Here is a 20691-nt window from a genome sequence, read left to right as displayed (position 1 = left end):
ATTTAACTTTAGGAACATGCAGACCTTCCACCTGCTCTCAGTAAGCAAACATTTCTCTGAAACTCTTTGACATTGTCTTCTTGAGAATGAGCGAGTATGTGTTTTTACTGTTTGCACGTGTGGCTGTGTGTGTGTGGGCGGGTGTTTTAAGTGCCAAACTGAAGATCTTGCTAGGATGTGAAGTCAGGAGGTCTCTTCCCATGCAGGCAGCCAGTAGAGAGGAGGTGATTGATGGCTAATGAGGGCTGAACGACGAGTCGAGGCCAAACACACAGTATACTGCCTACTGTGGCTTTACCACATGATGGATAGCATGCTGGGATACAGTACCCACACATACACATGATGCAGTTCCAAGTGTGTGTGGAAAGGCTTCTTTGTGTGGTCTTAGTGGATGTGTCAGCATCAGACATGCATACTGATATCGAAAGTTGTTTTTTTCAGTTCGGGTAGTCTTGGGCGCATGCCCTTTATTTCACTGTTTCATGAACCAGCAAAATAAATAAATAAAAAATCATATCTGGAAGTTAAAACAAATCTTGTGGTACCTCTGGAGCATTTCTGCTATGTTGTATCTTGTCTTCAGCCCATTTGGTTATAATCTAAGCCCACTGAGCCAAATCACATCCAGAAAGTTCACCGCGACACTCAGTGGGACATCACAGCCCATCAGTCATCTCGAACCCCACTGTTTCCTGCTCAGTGAATCCATCCCCATTCAAAAATTCCACAGACCTCACCTATATACACAGTGTGAAGCCTTGTATAAACCCTGCAACATATGGAGCGCTAGGAAACCATGTTTTATCCTCCAGGTTGGCTCAGTGATTAATTGTTCTGTGTGGAGTCCTGACCTTGACAGAGTTCCCTGCATATCTAAGAAAATACACAGACAATGACACTCACAAGAGTAGCCCTACTAATTATTAGTTTCATCATTGCTTGTGATGTTTTTGTCCGACGGCTGAATCTATCAAATGTATTATAAACCATAAGATAGCTTACATTGTTTTTCCCAGCGACATCGACATGGCATTTAAAGAATTTTGTTGCTAAGAGATAAAATATATATATATATCCATCCATCCATTCGCTTCCGCTTATCCTTTTCAGGGTCGCGGGGGGCGCTGGAGCCTATCCCAGCTGTCATAGGGCGAGAGGCGGGGTACATATATATATGTACCCCGCCAAATCTATATATATATATAGATTTGTTAAAATGCCTCAAATTAATAAAAATGGTTAACACTATTTTTTTTAAAGTGGCTAGAAAATAATCAACAAATGTCATAATAACTAATCAATCGTGGCTGTCTGCGACCTCAAGCTGAAGAAACTTGACATTATTCAAGTTACATCAACTCTTGACATTATTCAGCGTATTTAAACTTTCTTTTTCTTAATTGCGAACAGCAGTAGGGAGACGTATCCATTACTGTGATTTAAAGGTGATGGCAGTATATTTATCTGAAAGGTGCCTGCTGCTAGAACAAGTGCGATCAACCTTTTTCTGAGGCTTGAGACTTGAGAATTTGTGGTTAAACATTGGTTGCATTGTTCTGAGCCTTTTACCGCGTTGTGAAAGTGACTGACAGTTGGTCCGATTGAACAGTAAGCCACCGTGCCTTTGAGTGCCTGCGATGTATCTCTCTGAAGCCCAAATGAAGCACTGCTTATGCAACACATTTCTTTTGAGCTTTACCGCTTCTTTTTTGTTGTCTTTCTTTTGTGCGAATCGCCATGCTGCTTTCTCCTTTCAACTCTTGTCCGTCAACGGAGACAGTAGAGAGCACAGAGCAAAGTTTACGCTCGGAGGGAGAAGCAGCTGTGACCAAGAGGGTGTGATGAAATTGAGCTCACCACCACAGCAACAGTGAAGATTAGTAGTTCTGTTGCAATGGACAGGAAGAAGCCATAAGCACCCTTTACATCCCCTGGCCCCACTTCCATCCACCCATCCCTGGTCTACTGAGTCCCCAACTCTCCTTTCCCAGCACACTCTCCATGGCTTCCACAGCTGTTATGCACCTGGATGCTAGCCTAGAAGAGAGGCAGCAATGCATGCCATCAATCTCTGTAAGGGGGCACATGTGGTGTGTGCACACATGTGTGAGTGTGTGTTCACTTCCAGAAAGCCAAAGGACATGATGGGCGATGGTTTGTGGGTAAAACTGAATGACAGAGATGTAGTTTTGTGTTGTTCGATTGCCCCTGTAATCAGTGTTATTTAATCCTAAATAAAAATCACAACTATGTCTACCAAAGGAAACTTAAGAACACCATGTTATTGCATTAAAAAATGTCTGTATTTATTTCGAGCCTGAAAGCGGGAGGTAAGATGTAAAAATAATAAAACCCAAGAGTGAGATGTGGTTTGGCATCAACCAGCATACATGCAAAGGTTAGGGAAAAGAAGAAATGTAATTTATTGATCTGTATGAACCTCTGAGATACCACAGATGAAAGAAATGTTTTTAAAAAATATGAACTCCTAGAACTTTTAAATTCGAGTGAAGGTCTCAAGGTTTATAAGCCCGAGAATTGTAGCAACACGGGTTGCTACAATAATGGATGCAAAAGACATTCAGTCTGAAAACTATGAATGTTTACTGTATTGAAACGCTTTTTAAGGTCAGTTGGGAAACTTTTAAGCATCACAAAACAAAGTACCTCCTCTGCAAGTCTGCTGAGTGCATTGATTCAGATCCACAGTGAAACAAAGCAGCAGTCTAAATAGACTGTTAAAAAAGTTCAAATATATTTTGTTTAATCAATTTTAAATCATGCTTTTTATTTGTTTTTGTTTCTAATGTCTCTGTAAAGCACTTTGAATCACCTTGTTGTTGAATTGTGCTATACAAATAAACTTGCCTTGCCTTGCCTTGCCTTGCCTTCCCTGGTAGCAGAATGACATGGGTGCTAAGCAACCCTGCTTTTATGCAGGAATATAAACAGCTGGCAACCAGTTCAATAGAGACCCCTATTGCAAATACATCACAGACGACTTGGAGTCATCATCGCACTGACTCTGAGTGTAACATGTTGGCAATTTGTCTGTGTTTATAAATTAGGCAGCAGTTATTTGCAACCCTTGACTACTTTTTCGGAGAGTGACTGTAGTCGGTTTACATGAGTCCACAATTTTTGGAGGCAAGTTGCTTCTTGTGAGGTAACTTGTGCAACTGCCTCGCAATTAAAAGTGTTTGTCCCAGCTATTTATAGCAAATGCACAAAAATCACCTGTTCATTACAGTTTGCTACATATTGCACATAATTCTCCAAGAACAACTGAGAAGGCAAAGCTTCAGGCTATCAAACAATGCATCTGAAATGCAGTCAGGCCGACTTTGCTGTGACTCAACGGAGAATGTTATAAACCTGAACCAAAAGAAAACTAAAAAAGGAAGATGTTGTTGATTAAATACAATTTAAAGTTGACAGAGGCTCTTTTAAGATTTTAGGATATCATAAAATTGTTCCAAAGTTGACAAAAAGTTGAAAAACCATAACAGAGCCAATAGAGTACTAATAGTGAAATACTTAATGAGGCTGTCTCTGTGGACAATACAAAATTAATTATTTCCAATGCCATGTATTAATAAAAATATTAAAATGTGATAGGGGCACTGCAGGAATGTCAAACCAACATCTTAATTAAAAGCAATTTATTCCTGAATGGCTTGTTTGCAAAATCAATTTTTCATTCTAAATGTCACATTCCTCCAAGTTTTGCAATGCAGATTGGCTGAGATATTTTGTTGAAATGTACATGGGACTTCTTTGCTCTCCCATGGCACACAAATTTGATTGGTTTGAGACGGAAGGAAGATGGATGAAGATTGTCCGTGGTTTGTTGTCAAGGGACCCGGAGAGGTTGAAACGTTGCTCTATATCTGCGTGAAATGTCTATGATCAGAAATGGCAGCTCCCATATGGATTTGAATCCAGGCACAACTGGCATACTAATAAACAAACTGCACACAGGCAGGGACGTACTTAGAGGCTTGCACAGGCAACAAATGGAGGAGAAACACAGTCGGCTGAAAGAAACTAAACATCTTCTAATGGGGTCTTAGATTTGTGGCATGGTCAATTTGAATCTATGCTTATTTGCATATTTAGTTTTATGGAAAAAAAACACCAATTTTTTTCTTTCAAATTGTGAATTAAACCATTTATATACCTGTACTGAGGTTATATCTTATTATGCCAGTAAATCATGCTTTTGATGTGCTATGGATCTACTAGAAAGACTATAGCTAAAAGCTGAGCCCGTGTGCAGCAAAACCCAACTTTTGATTTCCCCTCTATTACAGTTTTTGCTCGTTGCTTGAACACTATAAACCCATGCTTAGACTAAAGTAACACAACTTGAAGCTTTTGTTACCATACCCCAAACACATGTACCCATACCTTAAACAAAAGTGCTGCTTTGCACTCTGGTTGCAATTATGCAACACACTTACTCCTTTATGCAACACACATGGTCCTGCATACTACACTCTATTTCATACATAAGACACTTCGTTCAAAAATGAAATTTCAGGGTGCCATTTGGAAAACACATGTATCCAAAATACAAAACACATCGGGTAATTGCAACCACTCAAATATACACCTGAAGGCACTTACTTGCAAAACTGAACACCAATTAGCCAGCCACAAAAAGCCCTCAGTTTAGCCAATTCAAGAACTTTGCAAGCATGGATGGAGGGAGAGCAAGAGGAAGAGGAGGAGGAGGTCAAAGAGGCCATGCACGGACCCATATTTCTGATGATATAAGAGCAACTTTGGTGGACCATGTCATCAACCACGGCCTGACTATGAGGGAAGCTGGGCAGAGAGTCCACCCACATCTAAGCCACTTCACAGTGGCATCTGTAATAAGAAAATTCCGACTAGAAAACAGGTCTGTCTTCATCTCACTGCCTTCTACTCTACTCAGATGGTTTTCATAGTACTGTTCTACAGTTACCATATCAAGTGTACAGGGTATTGCAGGGTGCTAATGCTCCTTTTGCAGCCAAAGTGGTAGTTTCTGTGAAACATACCATGATTACTTATATTGAAGTACAGTGTTGTACAGTGGATGATACAGTATATACAGTAAAGTACTGTAAGAAAAATAAGCAAACCGATGACAATATGTGGTTGTATTTCTCTAGAATGACTCGAAGACCTTCTGGGGGAGGACGCCAACGCCTGTTCACACAACGGCAGGAACTTGCTGTTGTGGACCTAGTGAGGGCAGACAATGCCATCCGTCTCCACCAGCTACGACGGAAAATACTTGCAGACAGGCGAGTGTTCAGCAACATAGACCATGTGAGCATCACCACCATCAGACGCATCTTGGGTAAACACAGCATCACCATGAAGCAGCTCTACAGAGTCCCATTCGAGAGGAACAGTGACAGGGTCAAAGGACTTCGAGCTGAATATGTACGGGTACGTGTAACTGTCCCTTACATTTACAATAGAGTATTGGTGAAGTCCAGTAGCAGCTGAATATGTACCATATCAGTACCACATGGATCTATTCTGAGAGCTACACAGGTACCTGTGTGATGGGGTGAGGGTGCTGAATGTGTAGCACTGTAGTACAGTGATATGTTCCCCTTTTTTTCAGAGAATCTTGGCCATGGATGGAGCTGCACAGCCTCATGAATACATTTTCATTGATGAAGCTGGATTCGACCTGAGCAAAACAAGACGACGGGGTCGTAATGTAATTGGCCAAAGGGCAATTGTGCACGTCCCAGGGCAGCGCGGGGGAAACATCACATTATGTGCCGCCATATGCCTTCGAGGGCTTCTGCACCATCATGCAATACTAGGTCCATACAATAGCCAACACATACTCACATTTCTAGATGCTCTCCATGATATAGTTGTACAGAACAGACCAGATCAGCCCAGGTTTGTGGTGATATGGGATAATGTCAGTTTCCATCGGGCTGCTCTGGTCCAGGCCTGGTTCTCCAACCAAAGTCAACTTGAAGTGGTATGCTTGCCCCCTTACTCATCATTTTTAAACCCTATAGAGGAATTTTTTTCGGCTTGGAGATGGCGTGTATATGACCGCCAACTACATGCCTGCATGCCTCTTCTGCAGGCAATGGAACAGGCCTGCGGCGACATTCAGGTGACAGCAATCCATGGATGGTTTTGACATGGAAGAGGATATTTTCCCCGGTGCCCAGCGGGAGAAGACATTGCTTGCGATGTTGATGAGGTCCTGTGGCCAGACCCCAACAGACGGCGGGATCCATGAGCCCACTTATGCACAATTGTCATGATTTTTTGTTTACAGTATAGTGTTTTTTCTATTACTGTATTATGGGGGTTTTTTTGTTTTGGTTTTTTTTGCTTTATCTGAATTCATGGTACTGCAATGTACAATATTGAGTAGGTCTATTTGCTTTTTTGGTTGTTTGCAAATGTGTCTCCTGAAAATATGCCTTCTGAATGAACAATGGAAATCAAAGACTGCAGTGCTTTATATAAAGTAGACTAGTGTGTTCCTCCTGCTCTGTAAGTGTTTGCATATGATGCAAGTATGTGTCATTTTGTCAACAGAGTTACATTTTGACAAAGGAATGTTAGGTTTTGAGAGTAGAGTTTCAATTTGGTGCAGATGTGAATGGTATATTTCCCAGTGTTGTGTCATGTTTACTTGTGTTTAGGGTTTTGGCACAATGAGCAAAGTTTTGCAAAATGTGTTCAGGCAACGGGCAAAAACTGTAATCTACATCTTACATTAATGTTACTAAATTGTTTATAAAACTAATTTTCATAGATCTGGCTTTACAGTGCTCCCTAGTCTGTGTGTGCTGTTTGCACCAGATTCCCCATAGGTCTGCAGTTGGTAGTACAGAATAAAGCAAATGATACTAAACTGTATTCTTCCTATGATTTCTTAATATTATATGAAATACTGTTTCTTTATTTTATATATCAATTTGTAATCAGTTGACTTCCAGTTGTACTGAGAGTCAACAAGCAACACTCAGTAATGAAGAACATCACTTAAAAAAAACAGGAACATCACTCCTACGTACACCAAAGAGTCTTTATTCATATTTTTTGTGAAGTCAAACCAGAGCTGGCCTTGTATTTGATAGAAAGCAAGCAAAAGGACTCCTGTGGCTTGTGTCACTCTTTTTTTGTTGAATGAGTAAGCAATGTAAGGCGTTTGCAGCTTAACAGGTCCATGTCTGTTAAGCTGCAGAGACTGTTTTTTTTTTATACTTAGCTCAGTGAGAAATCGAGTTAAGGGGATTTAATGAGCTACTTGAAGCTGTTTTCACACGTGCCTTACAGCCCTAAACTTTGGACATCATCCAGTAGAGGTGTGTGTGAGAATGCGAATGTCTGTGTGATTTAATCAGACACTAAGTAGTTTAGTGATGGTATAGTCGACGCGATGTCTGATTGTGCCCATGTAAGGATACCTGAGAGCTGTCTGGTGAATTAAAAGCGCTTAAGTGGTGGAGCATGTGTGCTACCTCCTGCATGCTCTATCCAGCAGCACCCTCACCTCAACCTCCAGTACTTCCACTACTGAAAGCACAGCTGAAGGTGACTGTCTCCTGCTCGTGTGACCAAGGACAAGTTCCTCTTTTACTGTCACTGGGTTCTGAGCACTGTTTGCATTTTGGAGGAGGACACAGCTTTTATACAAATGTCTCTGTGAGAATATTAAATTTAAGGATCTGCTAATGTCTAAAATCATCATTGCCTGTTGCTAAGATTTGGGCTTTTTACCAAAAGTCACCAAAAAGAAATAAAAATATCTTTAAAAACATTAAAGGTGATATAAGTCCTTTCACTTGACCATTTTAGCAGAATGTCTTTTTGTTTGTTAGACCACTTAACACTCACCTGTAAATCATTCCAGCATAAAAAAAAAGCATCTAAGTCAAAGGATGAACCATTGCTGTGCTACACATAACAGATACTTTAATAAGGTCCAGATACTGGACCTTTAGGCACTTTGTTGCAAGCAGGCTTCACAAAAACACACACATATCCCAATTTTTTTAGCCCAATCTGTGAAAAATGCCAAAGATAACACACTTTGGCAGATGTAAAATAGTGTTTTTGCACCAACAATGTGATTCCCAAAGAGGTAGTAGCCAAAAACATGGTATATGTGTGCAATGTTTCCATAAAAAATGTGAGGAAACTGGACAAGTGGAAAAGAAAATGTGGCAGCCCTAAAAAGGTATCTCCAGCATGTGAACAGTATCTGAAAGTCTTCTCTTGAAGAAATAAGAGGAAAAAAATCCAGTAACAACCTGACACACGATCTGAGAGATGCATCTGACCCTTCAGTTGATCTACTGTTCACAGAAGCTTCATCAGAAATGGTCTCAGTGGATGGGTGGCTGTCAAGAGACTATTTCTGATGAATGGAAAGTGGGAGAAAAGGCTGAAGCAGGCCAAATTACACAAGTCCTGGGCTTAAAATCAGTGGCAACAGATCTAATGGAGTGATGAATCCAAAATTTTGGTTCAAATAGTTTGAACAGCTACTGACAGACCACTGTGAGCTTATTTCCTTGACCTCCCCACTCTGCCTGTCTGTCTTCCTCCTCTGACATCATATTTTCTTGCTACCACCCAGCTATTCTCCACTGTAACGTCTTGTATCTATGACTTCATCTGTTTATTTCCTTTTCACTATCACACCACAAATGTCATCTTGAATTCATCAATCAACTATTTACTAGTCTAATAGGCTGGACGCATCTATTCTTCGTCACTTCATCACTCCGTCCGTCTCAGTCTCGCTGTCTCTCTCTTGGATCTACAACAAATGTTTGACCAAGCTGTTCCCCACTGTATTATTCAGCACTGTGTGTGAGCCGGTATCATCAGACATGTATGCCTGACATGATGCATTGGCTCTGTTTAATTATAGAGATGCTGAATAAATATTTACAGATGGCCGATTCGTCTTCTCCAGCACAGGCCCAAAAGTGCAGCTTATGAACCGTCAGCTATGCAGAAGAAACTACTGTCATTGTTTCTATTCAGAGGCTGAGCATTAAAATGCATGCATGTTTTAAAACCAGCCGTATTCAGGTCTCAGGCGCTGCTGTGTTAACACATGCAAGTAGAAGCTGTTATGAGGATGAAATCTGTCGTTTAAACAGGTTCTTGAGGCTGTATTAACCTATAGAAGCATTGCTGTGTTATTAGCTTCAAAAGCTGGCAGGTCTTGTCAGATACGGAGGACCTACTGGCAAGGTGAAAGAGTAAATGGAATATATTAAAGTTTTAAAACTCTACACTGGAAATGATCTGACTCAACCTGGTGTGAAATCTGTTTTAACTTGACCTTTACTGCAATAACATGTCACTTTAACCCTGACTGACTATTTAAATTGTTGTAAAATTACCTTTGTAAGAGCCCTTTGTTAACTGTAGATTCTGAATTGCACCTCAGCAGGCAGATAACAGGAAATCACTGGGTATTAACATCAAAAGTTTTTAAAAAAGGAAAAATAAGACGAGAAACCTTGTTACATTCTAAATATTCTATTCATCTATAAAATGTTAAAACAATACAGTTTGAGAGGAGAAATTAGGAATTAAAATAAGGCTGGATCTGGAAGTCAAACAACCCCTTAACCCAAAGCAAAGTTATATATGATGAAGTATACAAATATAAGCAGTGTCAATCAGGTTAAATAATAAAGCAGAAGGGAAAAAATCAATATGAAATTGTTAACTTTTAAATTAAGCAACAAATGCCTGCATAGTGTCTCTAATTCTTTAGGAACCATCGCTTGATCAAAGGGCAGGTCTCGTGGTAGCTAAAGTGATCAAGTGGCTCTGTAGAAGGATGTAAGTGAAAGTACAATGTGGAAATATAATCCTCAAGAAGCTTGGAAAGACTCGTTTTTGCAAAGAATTTTGTGGGTACAGCAGATCAAAGGAAAAAAGCAAACCTCAACCCATGTTTGATCATTATTCACACAGTGTAGCGTACTATATACAAACATGTGAATGCTTAGCAGACCCGTATTTAGAAAATATGATACCCCTTTAAAGTGCAGCAAAAGTTTCCATTAGTTGCTCAAGTCGCACGCCAAAAAGTCTTTATACACCACAAAATTCTTCCTAATGCAGTCCAGCTTTAGACTTTGTGATTGACATTTATGTGAGCTCCGAGGTGCAGAGACTTGTATATCGCCTTGTTGTGCATGAGTTCCACCTTGGCCGCTGGGAGAGAACTACAGTAAAAGCACATTAAGCATTTCACATCCAAACTCGCTGGAGGGCTGCAGTGTTTCCTAATGCTCGACTTTTTATAGCACACATCAGAGCGCCTGTGTGCGTGCGTATGTAAAATATGTGCGAGAAGGTCCGCTTGCATGAGCGCCTACGCATGCTCTCGTGTGTGTGCGTATCGTTGTACTTGCCAGCTTGCTGGTGCTCCAAAGCCATCTGGTATCTGGTCAGTCTAGTGAGCTTCTGGAGGGCACCTGGCCAGCAGCTTGCTCACCTGGCTCTGCTAGCCCCTGCCAACCACCACACCTGGTCTGGCCAGCGCACACGGAAAGGGAACAGATTGCACAGTGCAGTTAAAAGTGCTCCAACACTAAAGCATGAAATATTGGATATGTTTGCAATTTGATGTATAATGTAGGATTTATAAAGAATACGTCTCTCTCTGTGAGCTGTTAAATATCAGCGACCACACAGATCTCAGTGATTTTAGAAGACGCTGCACACACTCCTATAAGATTCCATAATGACAAATGTCTACTTCTATCACATCTGTCCCAACAGTTCGTGCCAGACTGTGCCTACCCATCCATTTAGCATATGATGGCACTTCCTTCCTGCAGGTTGTCCTCTGCTATCAATTACACACTCCTCTCCCAGCAAGAAAGATGCTCTTTGTCCCCTGATGTACGCACACAAACAAACGCGCGCGCGCACCGCGGACACAGAGGGACAGACACCTGCAGAGTGTTTGTCACCTCTTCTGTTGACATCTGCGACCGCATGGCATTGTGGGAGAGACGGCCATCTGTTGTCGGCAAGGCTGGATTAGAAGGGGACAAGGGGGCGAGATGCATCATGCTGCTCTTTTCTGTTGGTCTGAGCTGTGTGAAGTGTTGTGCCGTGACGGCACATGGCGTTTGTTGTTTGAAAGTGAAATAATACAGCAACAGAAAAATGTACTTTTTAAATTATTATCATTTTTGTTATTATTATTAAATAGACTACAATTCCCCCTGCAAATGCTGCAAATTTAAAAGTAACCGGAGCTTCTCTTGTGGGCATTACCACCTTTTTGTCCAGGAATTCAACATGCGTGCTAATTACACAAAAGCAGTGTCCTGTAAAGAATGTTTTGGATTCATTAAAACCACATTTAATGGTTGCTTTTTTGTCAAATTGTACTCCCTCCTAATTATCTTGGAAATGTTTAGCCCGCTTCACAGGGAGACAGCACATGAATGCTTGATTGACATGATAGTGACTGCAAAGTTTCTTCAATTATCCTGGCAAGGTTACGATGCCTGCCTCTTGTTTCACAGCAGGTCCTATTCTGAGCACAGAAGTACTAAACTCTACACTTCAGTAACCTATGAATTTCAAGCCCATTGAGATTGTATATAAAAGACAAACGTGGAGTTCGAACCATTTAAAAAAAAGATTTTGATATTTAAAACAGGTGGCTGATGTTTGTCAGTCAGTTGGAGGCTATTCAGTCCACTTTTGTCTATATTAAAGTACATCAATAACTACTGGATTGACTTCATGATTTTTCTTACAGCTTTGATCCTTGGAAGAGGAATCCTATACTGACTCAGATGATCAGTTATCTCACCATTTAGAGGCATCATCAGGTCAAAATCGTAATTTGTTATGATTCTTAATAAAATCATCAGAAATCGCATCCCTTTTAGCTGTGGTTTATGGAATGAGTAACAAAAAAGCAAATGTAAGGATGCTAATTGTCATCATGAGCATGTACTAAGTCACACGGGACTAAAAATAGGACGGCTCCCTGTGACTAGGAAATTCCATGGTTAAATTGTTGAATTGCTTTGCTAGGAGAGTAGTTGCAATGACCAGTTGTTTGTGCAGACGGTTGAGAGTGTTGCACGCTCAAAGCTCTGTGCAACCTCTTTGGACTGCAAGGCAAACAGACTTGCCTGCAGTAACTCTCAGAGAGATTAGCAAATGACTGGTTGGTTGAATTCTGGATGTAAGTAGCTGATGTGAATTTATGTCTACGCAGATGGCAACAAAACAGATGAAAAGTAACTGCTATCTTAACCCCATTCAACTGCAAACTGAAAGCAAACTAACTCCACCTTGTTGCAGTTTTATCACCATCTCGACTCACCAAAGTTGCTTTGAAGATGGCAAGTTCCTGCGAGTGGCTGCAGACCTGTTCCTCATTGCTGAATGGACCATTTCAAAGGCTATGAGATCTCAAGGTCATTGCACACAGTTACAGTCATTTAGGTCTTGTTGAGTCTCCCAACTGTTTTCCCTTTTGTGACTGTAGCATTAGCGTTCTGATGCTAGCATTTAGCTCAAAAGCAGCATCGTGCCTAATGTGCTTGAAGGACTGTAGGCTTGTTCAATATGATGTCGTGCAGAATTTTAGCCATCTTCAGTGCTGTATGGATATTTTAAAAGCAGGCATAGACATAATTACAAAGAGTTTAAATTCAAGGAATCATTTAGCCCAGACCTCAAAAACACTGACTCAGTTTAGGATAGTATAGAACCTGCTTATCTTAAAAACACGAGTTATTTAAAGTTAGTTTGAGAATTTACTGCAATTTGTATGAATATATGAATAACTATTAACGGTAGGGCTATGTCTTTTGAAAAAATGCGGACTTTACTTTGATGCCTAAAGCTTTTGCACAACACAGTACAATCCCCAGAATTTTTTCGCGCAGAGAGTCAGCATCTATTCGCTGTGCTGAGAAAATTCATTCATGTAATACCCGTATTTACAACATCAGGTTTGCTGGAAATACAAAACATATTGTTCAGAGGGATAGAAAATACAAACTGAGCAACCATTTTCATGACTATGTAAAATTCTTCAATGTTAAGAATATACATGGCATCTTACTGTTAAAACAAAGGCAAATATTTGGTTTAAATTGGCACGGATAGAGTTCACTGGCGGCAACGGTACTCTGAGCCATGTGATGTTGGGAGAATAAATTTGCTTCACAAGAAATGAAGCGTTAACAAACAAGCAACTTCAGAGGATGTGGTCTTTATCTTGAGGGATCGCTGCAGAACGAAAAACAAACACCAACAGCAGCTTTGGAAAAAGTGATACCCCGACAGGAACGAGTAACGTACGGCTGAGATAACGAAGACATTAACCCACATATTCCTGAAGGACGTTCATGTGTGCAGGACGTTCATTTGGCTGGCTGGGTTGTGGGTCTGCTCATCCAGCCGGCCTGCACACTGCAGACAGATGTTTGGCCAGCCAAGCCTGCAGCGCCACAGGCAGTGTGTGTTCTAGAAAAACCCAGAGCAGATGCTCCTACCTGGTGTCCCACCCGCTTGCCGCTCCGCTCTTGTGGGTATGCTTCAGTGGCCATCACATGACCTCAAAGCCGGGTTTTCAGATTGCGCGCTGTCAGTCACACTGGTGACAAAGTGGAGCGGCTCTGGAACTGATAGATGTCCTCGGGTCGACTCAGCATGCTCGTCAAGGTGGATCTGACAGGCTGAATTCATTTGTTTTGAATAATGAAATCCGATAGTGACAATACATTAGAAAGTATAAGGTGATTAAATCTTGGAAAATTGCATCAAAATAAACATAAAAACACATCACATAGATGCTACTTCTGATAGCTATTGAGTAAGTAAGATCAAAAGATACAATGCAGCATCAACATCTCTTTCAGCCTCATTTTCCCATGTTGTTTGCTCCCCAAACATAAAAACAATCACCATCCCGAACAAACAGAAACACACAATCTTTGTCCCTCTCCACGCTCCCTGTTACCAAACCCGAGGAAACTTTTGAAGAGATTCAAAGACACTCAAGATTAAAGATTTATTTTTTCTTTTGATGTTGCTGCAGCATTTCTGTCTGATTTCTGCAGCAAATGCAGTCTGGTAATGGTGGTTGTTTTTGGGGTTTTTTGCAGTGTGGCTGGTGGTGACCCAGAACTGCCAGAGACAGGGAGCTGGCCTGACGGCTGGGTTCTTGTCTTACACCCCCTCTAATGAGGAACGGTTCAGTAATGGTATCACTTCCTTGTAACCTCCAAGGACAGACAGTTTACTTGCTTCTGTTCATTTACAATATTCTATGGTGAGAGAAAGAAGAGAAAAAACAAAAGAGTAGTAAGAAGCCTGGATGGCTTTGTTTTGCAGCATTTCTTGACAGTCGGGTGTACTTCAAGTCTAGCTCGTCTACATTATTACTTTTTACTTTCTCGCCTGTATAAGGGAACTTCTTTTGTTGCATTGTGTCGATTTGGATAAAGAGATTATACAGTTATTGTCTTGTACATCTGGTGTCTTTGCCATTTTTTTCCTATTGCTATGCAACAATGAATGCAATGAAACTTTCTCCCTTTTCACCAAGGAATCTTTGGTCGCACTGATAAGATTTAAAAGTCAAACATGTCTTTGAATGTTTTGATTTGATGCGTAGATTCCAATAAAGCTTTGAATTCCAATAACAGCTCATTGTTCTTGCTTTTATTAACTGCTCTATCTCTTAGACTCGTCAGGCATATCTCAGTGTGCTGTGTGCATCAGTGCATCTCTCTCCCATCTGGTCGAGAGCCAGCAGAGAATCACACTGCCCCCTAGTGCCCGTACTCATTAGTAACACAACAGGATTGTTGGGGCAGCTGTCAACCAGACAATGCTCTGGTACTCTGCCAGTGGCTCGATACCAAGATCTGTCATGGGCAGCAATGCACAACAATAGAATCTAGTGATTGGAGTGGTGCACACCCCTGGCTATGACACCGGTCCACCGCTCGCTATCGAATGCCTGTTGTTCCCCTCTCTCCATTCACAAGACCCCTACTTCAGCAATCAGTGCTACACATTTCAATAGACCCTGTGCTGCTGCCCCAAGGAGAGAAGATGAGGAATCCACGTGAGCTATTGTCAAATAATTCTGGCAAAGACCACAATCTTGGCTTTGCTGGATCTCTGAAAATGACCGAATGACGGGGCATATCACATCGTGGTGTTTGTTTCTGGAGTGAGCTGGAAATCCTTTGCTTTAAAGGGAGCTATTATGGTCATTTCCAGTTCCACATTTTGAATGTTGGACACTGTCAAAGTAGCTTTGCATGACTCACAGTTAAAAGTCTTGTTTAAATTCCATTGGACCTAGATGCATCCCCTCAATTAAAAAAGCATCACACTTTAGCACCATTTAAAACCAACTTTATTCTGATTGGCTGCCCCTAGCAAACAGAAGGCTTCAACGGCAGGTGGGAGGGGCTTCTATCCCTGAGAAGATAAGATTAAGGATATAAACTCTGAAGCCAGAGAGAGCCGAGAGAAGAAAAAACAAATCTGAAACTGAGCATTTAAAGGAGTCTGATTACTGGTACAAACACTTATTATTGGCTATGTTTAATATGAGCATCCACCATTGTAACAATATGACAGAAACTAAGCGAAAGCATAATATGTCCAGTTTAAGCATAATATATTTAAGATACTAAAAGGTGGGGATTCATATACAGAAGGGATAATAGTAGTGATGTATTGAGCTTTAACACCAAATAAACAATTAGTATCTAATCTTATATTTCAGTTTACATATCACTTGTCTTTCTGGCCCCAAGATACAATGTAAGCTCAAACATCCAAAGTAAATGCTCCAAATGACAAGACAGACTAAATACCTCCAAACAAACGATGCAAGACTACAGAAGGCGCTTTAACAAAGGAAGTATGTAATGAACCTAAGGTGCCTTGTCCCCAATATATCATCCTGAGTGAATTTGCCAACATCACTCTCTTTACCTCCAAGCATGGTAAATGAGAATTTATGCCCCCGCTACTTTATCATTCTTTACCTTTTTTTTTCACCCCCATGAGGTAGCCATGCCATGCGAGACAGATATTTTCACCAAAGGCAATATCCCCTCGCAGTAATTATATCAGAGCGAGAGAATGGCTCATTAACATATGTTAGGCATGTCAGGAATTTACAAGCGCCTTTTGTAGATGCCTCTCATCAGTGTGCTGCTCCCATCCGTATGGTATCTCCTTTGAGGATGTAACCTCCTCATTTCCATACACGTCAATCATGCTGCGCGTGATGTTAAGAAACATGCAGCACACTCTGTATGTGGCAATCATAAGGAAGAGCTCAGTGATATGGAAAAGGAATGCATGTGCACACGGGTGGGTGTGTGTGTGTGACTATGCGTTTTGTGAAACAACATGATGAAAACAACACTATGTGGGGAAAAAATATTGTGATGATGTGCCATCAGTGCAGAGTGAGTGAAGTGAGCGTGTCTGCTCCTCTGTAGTGCGTTAAAGGGATGTGTGTGTGTGTGTGTGTGTGTGTGTGTGTGTGTGTGTGTGTGTGTGTGTGTGTGTTTGTACGTGCAAAGACACGCATAAAGCTTGACACCAGAGACCAGACACCAGACCCACTAACAGACAAGTCCTGAGGCCACTGAGCGAGTGCGGCTGCTGCTGCACTGCTGCAGGACCCAACATCTGCTGCCTGCAAGAAGGCACACACTGTTGCCCTTTCACCCATTAGTATGATGCCAGCTGCAATGACCTATTTATCAGTTGTGGCCTTATAAAGTACTCAAATATATACATAGATTTTTGTCCATTGTGAAGATGTAAATAATGATATAAAGCTGGTCAATAGTTTTAGTTTCGTAGCCCTAACCTAATACTAGCTCCATAGTGTAGTAGCAGTGTCTCCTGGAAGAGGAACAGCACTCTTCCTCTCTATTGCGCCCACTGGTCGAGCGGCCAGTAAGGCTTCAGAGAGCGACAGAGAGCAGCAGTGCGCTGTGGGAGAGAAAAGGTAAAAGACCTTGTGCTGCACCTAACTTTCTCTCTGAGTGATCATTTTGCATGTAAGTGTAGCTGAGATCACAGCACCCGTGTGCAGTAATAAAATCACGAGGCGTTGTGGCCTTACACGATAGTTCAAGACTGACTTGCGTGGTGTTCAGTTCTGTGACCTGGCCCTCGTACTCTCCCAATAAACTAATTAGGTTGACTGAAAAAGGAAATAAAAGCATGTCCACTCGAGCAACTTCACATTTCTTTCTTTCTTTTTAAAACGGATGTGGTACGTGAAAATGACTCAAGAATACGGATCCATTAGCTGAGATTTTTTTAAAAGCAACCCAACTACAGCAAAGCAGGGGTCTGACAGATAAACCTATAAAGAGAGAGAGAGGGAGAGAGATAAAAGCGTTTGGTCCAGTCCTGCCTTTTTGCTCCAGCAAATTTCGTAACAATGAGTGAAGACACAACGTCCATTTCCATCACCGTCCGCGCTCTCCATCTCTCCCTTTCATTCTCATTCATTGTCATTGCTTTTTTCCTTTAAGTGCACTTTCGCCCACACCACTTGGAAATTGATTGAAACAAAATGTCACAATTATGCCCTGTAGCTCGCCGCTTCAATTATTCATCAATTAGGGGCTAGGCTCCTTTTTTTCTCTCCTCTGAGCTGATTTTTCATTCAGTTTGCTCGAGATGTATGGCTCCCCTGCTGTTAACCAGTCCAAAGTCATTAGTTTCTGGGTTTGCAATTAAACCTGATGCATTATGCATGAGGCTCCGACTCAGCAGACACACGCAGCAGCGGCCGCAGCAGCTAGCGAACGAGCTAGTAAGCTCTAGAGGCGTGGATGGGAAATTAATTTGCTAGAAATGAAGTTCTCTCTAGCCCTCCCTCCCTCTCTCTATCTTTCTCTTGTCTGGCAGGTTGGAACAGATGCCACTTTCTGTAGAAGCCGATAGAGATGGGGCAGCTATAGCTGTGCAGTTTGATCAGCGCTGATGGGAAAAGGATGTGCCAAGGTGGATACAGACAGAAAAATAAAATATTCCATTGCTAAATGTAAACGGGTCTTCATATAGATTTTGCGCGGGTTAAACCCAGTGAAGGACTCCACAGAATTATCTCTTTACTGAGAAAAACAGGTGTGACAGGTATTCTCTCACAAAGGTTTTATGTTCAAGTATTTGTAAATAAAGTTTTTTTTTTTTTAATTGTGTTGTTTTATCTGTTTTCAAGGATTTTACATCGTTGTAGCTGGCATAAAGCCTGCATTTTAGAGCCCCATTGAAACGAGGGTCCCATCAATGTTCATTTGCTGCCATCTAGTGGCTACAGAGTGAAATGTCAAATAAATTTAAAGGACAAAATCACTGAGGAATGAATCCATGTATGCTTCCAGACCTACACACATCACTTTGATATTCATTGAAACATTTTGTGCCTTCAGTTTAAGAGATGAAACAAAATGTATGAGATGAAAAAGAAGACTGTATCTTTAAATAAACTTGTATTTATCTTGTAGCAACACCAAAGTAGGCGTGTCCTTCTGTGTTAAAGCACCTGTATGAACAGAGAAGGGCACGCACTAGAATAGTGAGCATACTCCTCATTTTCATGTCCTGTAACACAAAGGCAACAGAGCTCATTTACCTACTTCAGTCATTATGTATGTAGCATTTTTCAGCCGTATTGCATACTAATGTATATCTGCTTTAGCAGGTGTCACAGAATTATGTTGTTGAAATTATGCAACTAGAATAGGGAAAAAAACAATGGATTCACCTTCTTTAGATTTACATAATGCACACAATGCAACCAGGTGGTGAGGAAGGGGCTGCAGCAGACCGCACAAGAACTGGCGGTATCCAGCAGACGTCTTTAGATTTGGATAGTGGGGAAGCATCACATGGATTAGAGAGAACCTGTTTCTGTCCTCCCGCAATACAAACCTAACAACCACTTCCTACTGGTACAAAAGGAAACAGTGATATGGAAACAAAGCCAGCATTAAAGGAGCAAAATATCTATTTTTTTTAAAAGACTGACATTTACCTTTAATATAAGTACTTCAGCATACTGCACCGAAGTCATGAGCTCACACTGCACAAACCTGTTCCCTTCACAGTGCAGTTCCGTTACGGCCAAGTTATTTCACAGTACAAAAGTAGAAGCAGAGATACAGCTTGACACAAATATCTTAAAAGCTACCTTATCAGTATAGGAACACTATTTTCAGTCAAAAATTAACTTCAGGGAAATTTAGATCGTGTGAGTGGCCAATCAAATTACTGATTTTCCTAAAACTCTTGATTGGCTGACTAAAACAAGAAAAGAAAAGAAAAGAAAAGAAAAGAAAAGAAAAGAAAAGAAAAGAAAAGAAAAGGAAAAAACATGGAAAACTCAACAGGTAACTGGTGTGGGATTTTATGAGAACCCTCCTCTGGTAGGCTGGTCAAGTAGTTTCTGGCTGCAAAAACAGCTTTGTCAGCTCTTTGCACTGGTACAGCTGCCGAGGAAGCCAGGACAGCTTGTTGAAGTTTAGGTTTATCTCAGACAAGCGAGTGAGATGACCAAGCTTTGCAGGAACTTCCTCCAGCTTATTGTCCAGCACGCTGAGGTGTTCAAGCATAGTCAGACTTGAATTTGAGAGGAGGGGGGGTTTACATGCAGCATTTTCACAATGTGTGCACACGTGTATCAGAATTAAACTGTCATTAAATGATTTGTTGACTTCAGAACCTATAATTGCAGATATAGGGAGTCATAACGCACCTTTTAATCCCTGGCGGAAGTCTGTGAATCTGGTTGTGGTTCAGATTGAGGACAAGGTTCTTGAAGCCACCTGTAAAACATGAATATTGCACAGACACACACACACACACACACACACACACACACAGATGACTGGAGCTTTGTATTAATCATACAAAACCAGTAAGAGCCTACCTATCACATCAGGTGGCACTACAGTAATTTGGTTTCTGAACAGGTACCGCTTTTTCAAGGACTCCAGATGGCCCAGAACAGCGGGAAACTCCTTCAAGGCATTATTTCCTAAATTCAGCTCAGCCAGCTTTCGGGCGTTGCAGGAGGAAAAGTATTTAATCACAAATCTGCGTGATGTGTAAAACATTTCAAGTGGCACCTTGGCAATTTTCCAGCAAATAGATAAGCTGCGAGCAAACAAACGAAGCGAGAAGACTCACTTGATGTAAGGAGAGCAGCTCAGTGGGAAGGCCTGTGATGGAGTTGTTGTTTAACAGGAGGACTGACAGGTTTGTGAGTCTGGAAACGCACTTGGGAACTTCCTTTATGTGCGTCGAGCTTAAATTTAAAGAGGCTGCTCCGGCATATAAAACCCTTATCACCCACTTTCTAGCCGCCGATTCCCTTTTAGCCATTTCTTTACGCCTATCGTAACGTTCTGTGGAGTTACCGTGGCAACAGCACGCTCTTTGACAAGTCAAAGATCTGATCCGGAGCAGCTGCGACCTCTGGTGGACACAGCTGGATATTAAACTGTTAAATATGGGTGGATTGATTATAATGGCCAGTTTTACCATGACAGTGAGGGTTTTTCATTTTTAATGCATGGTATATAAATTGTGGTGCCTATGAGGAATACAAGGATGCTCATTAGAAACATT

At 41.3% G+C, this 20691-nt stretch overlaps 1 protein-coding gene and 2 long non-coding RNA genes across 3 annotated transcripts; 2 read left to right on the top strand and 1 right to left on the bottom strand.

Annotated features, from left to right (window-relative positions):
• The first annotated feature begins 4319 nt into the window (after positions 1 to 4319).
• On the top strand, positions 4320 to 6276 carry LOC309698180. The gene is made up of 3 exons (XR_014274019.1): positions 4320 to 5448; positions 5630 to 6004; positions 6116 to 6276. It is a non-coding gene; the product is annotated as an uncharacterized lncRNA (long non-coding RNA).
• A 5838-nt stretch (positions 6277 to 12114) lies between these two features.
• LOC309699578 lies at positions 12115 to 14184 on the top strand. Its single transcript, XR_014274398.1, has 3 exons — positions 12115 to 12235; positions 12355 to 12470; positions 14169 to 14184. It is a non-coding gene; the product is annotated as an uncharacterized lncRNA (long non-coding RNA).
• Positions 14185 to 18463: 4279 nt separating this feature from the next.
• On the bottom strand, positions 18464 to 20445 carry lrrc69 (leucine rich repeat containing 69; the record flags this gene model as incomplete). Its single annotated transcript, XM_082520517.1, is given in 9 exon segments — positions 18464 to 18663; positions 18827 to 18916; positions 18918 to 19007; positions 19097 to 19193; positions 19364 to 19512; positions 19515 to 19680; positions 19817 to 19886; positions 19991 to 20117; positions 20251 to 20445. Coding segments are annotated over 9 exon segments (1092 nt in total). The 3' UTR covers positions 18464 to 18555.
• Between the last annotated feature and the right edge of the window lie 246 nt (positions 20446 to 20691).

This window comes from Aulonocara stuartgranti (genome assembly GCF_965226115.1).
Source record: "Aulonocara stuartgranti genome assembly, chromosome: 22".
Classification (NCBI taxonomy): domain Eukaryota; kingdom Metazoa; phylum Chordata; class Actinopteri; order Cichliformes; family Cichlidae; genus Aulonocara; species Aulonocara stuartgranti.
The sequence above is the reverse complement of the archived record's forward strand: the minus strand, read 5'-3'. Positions and strand labels throughout refer to the sequence as shown.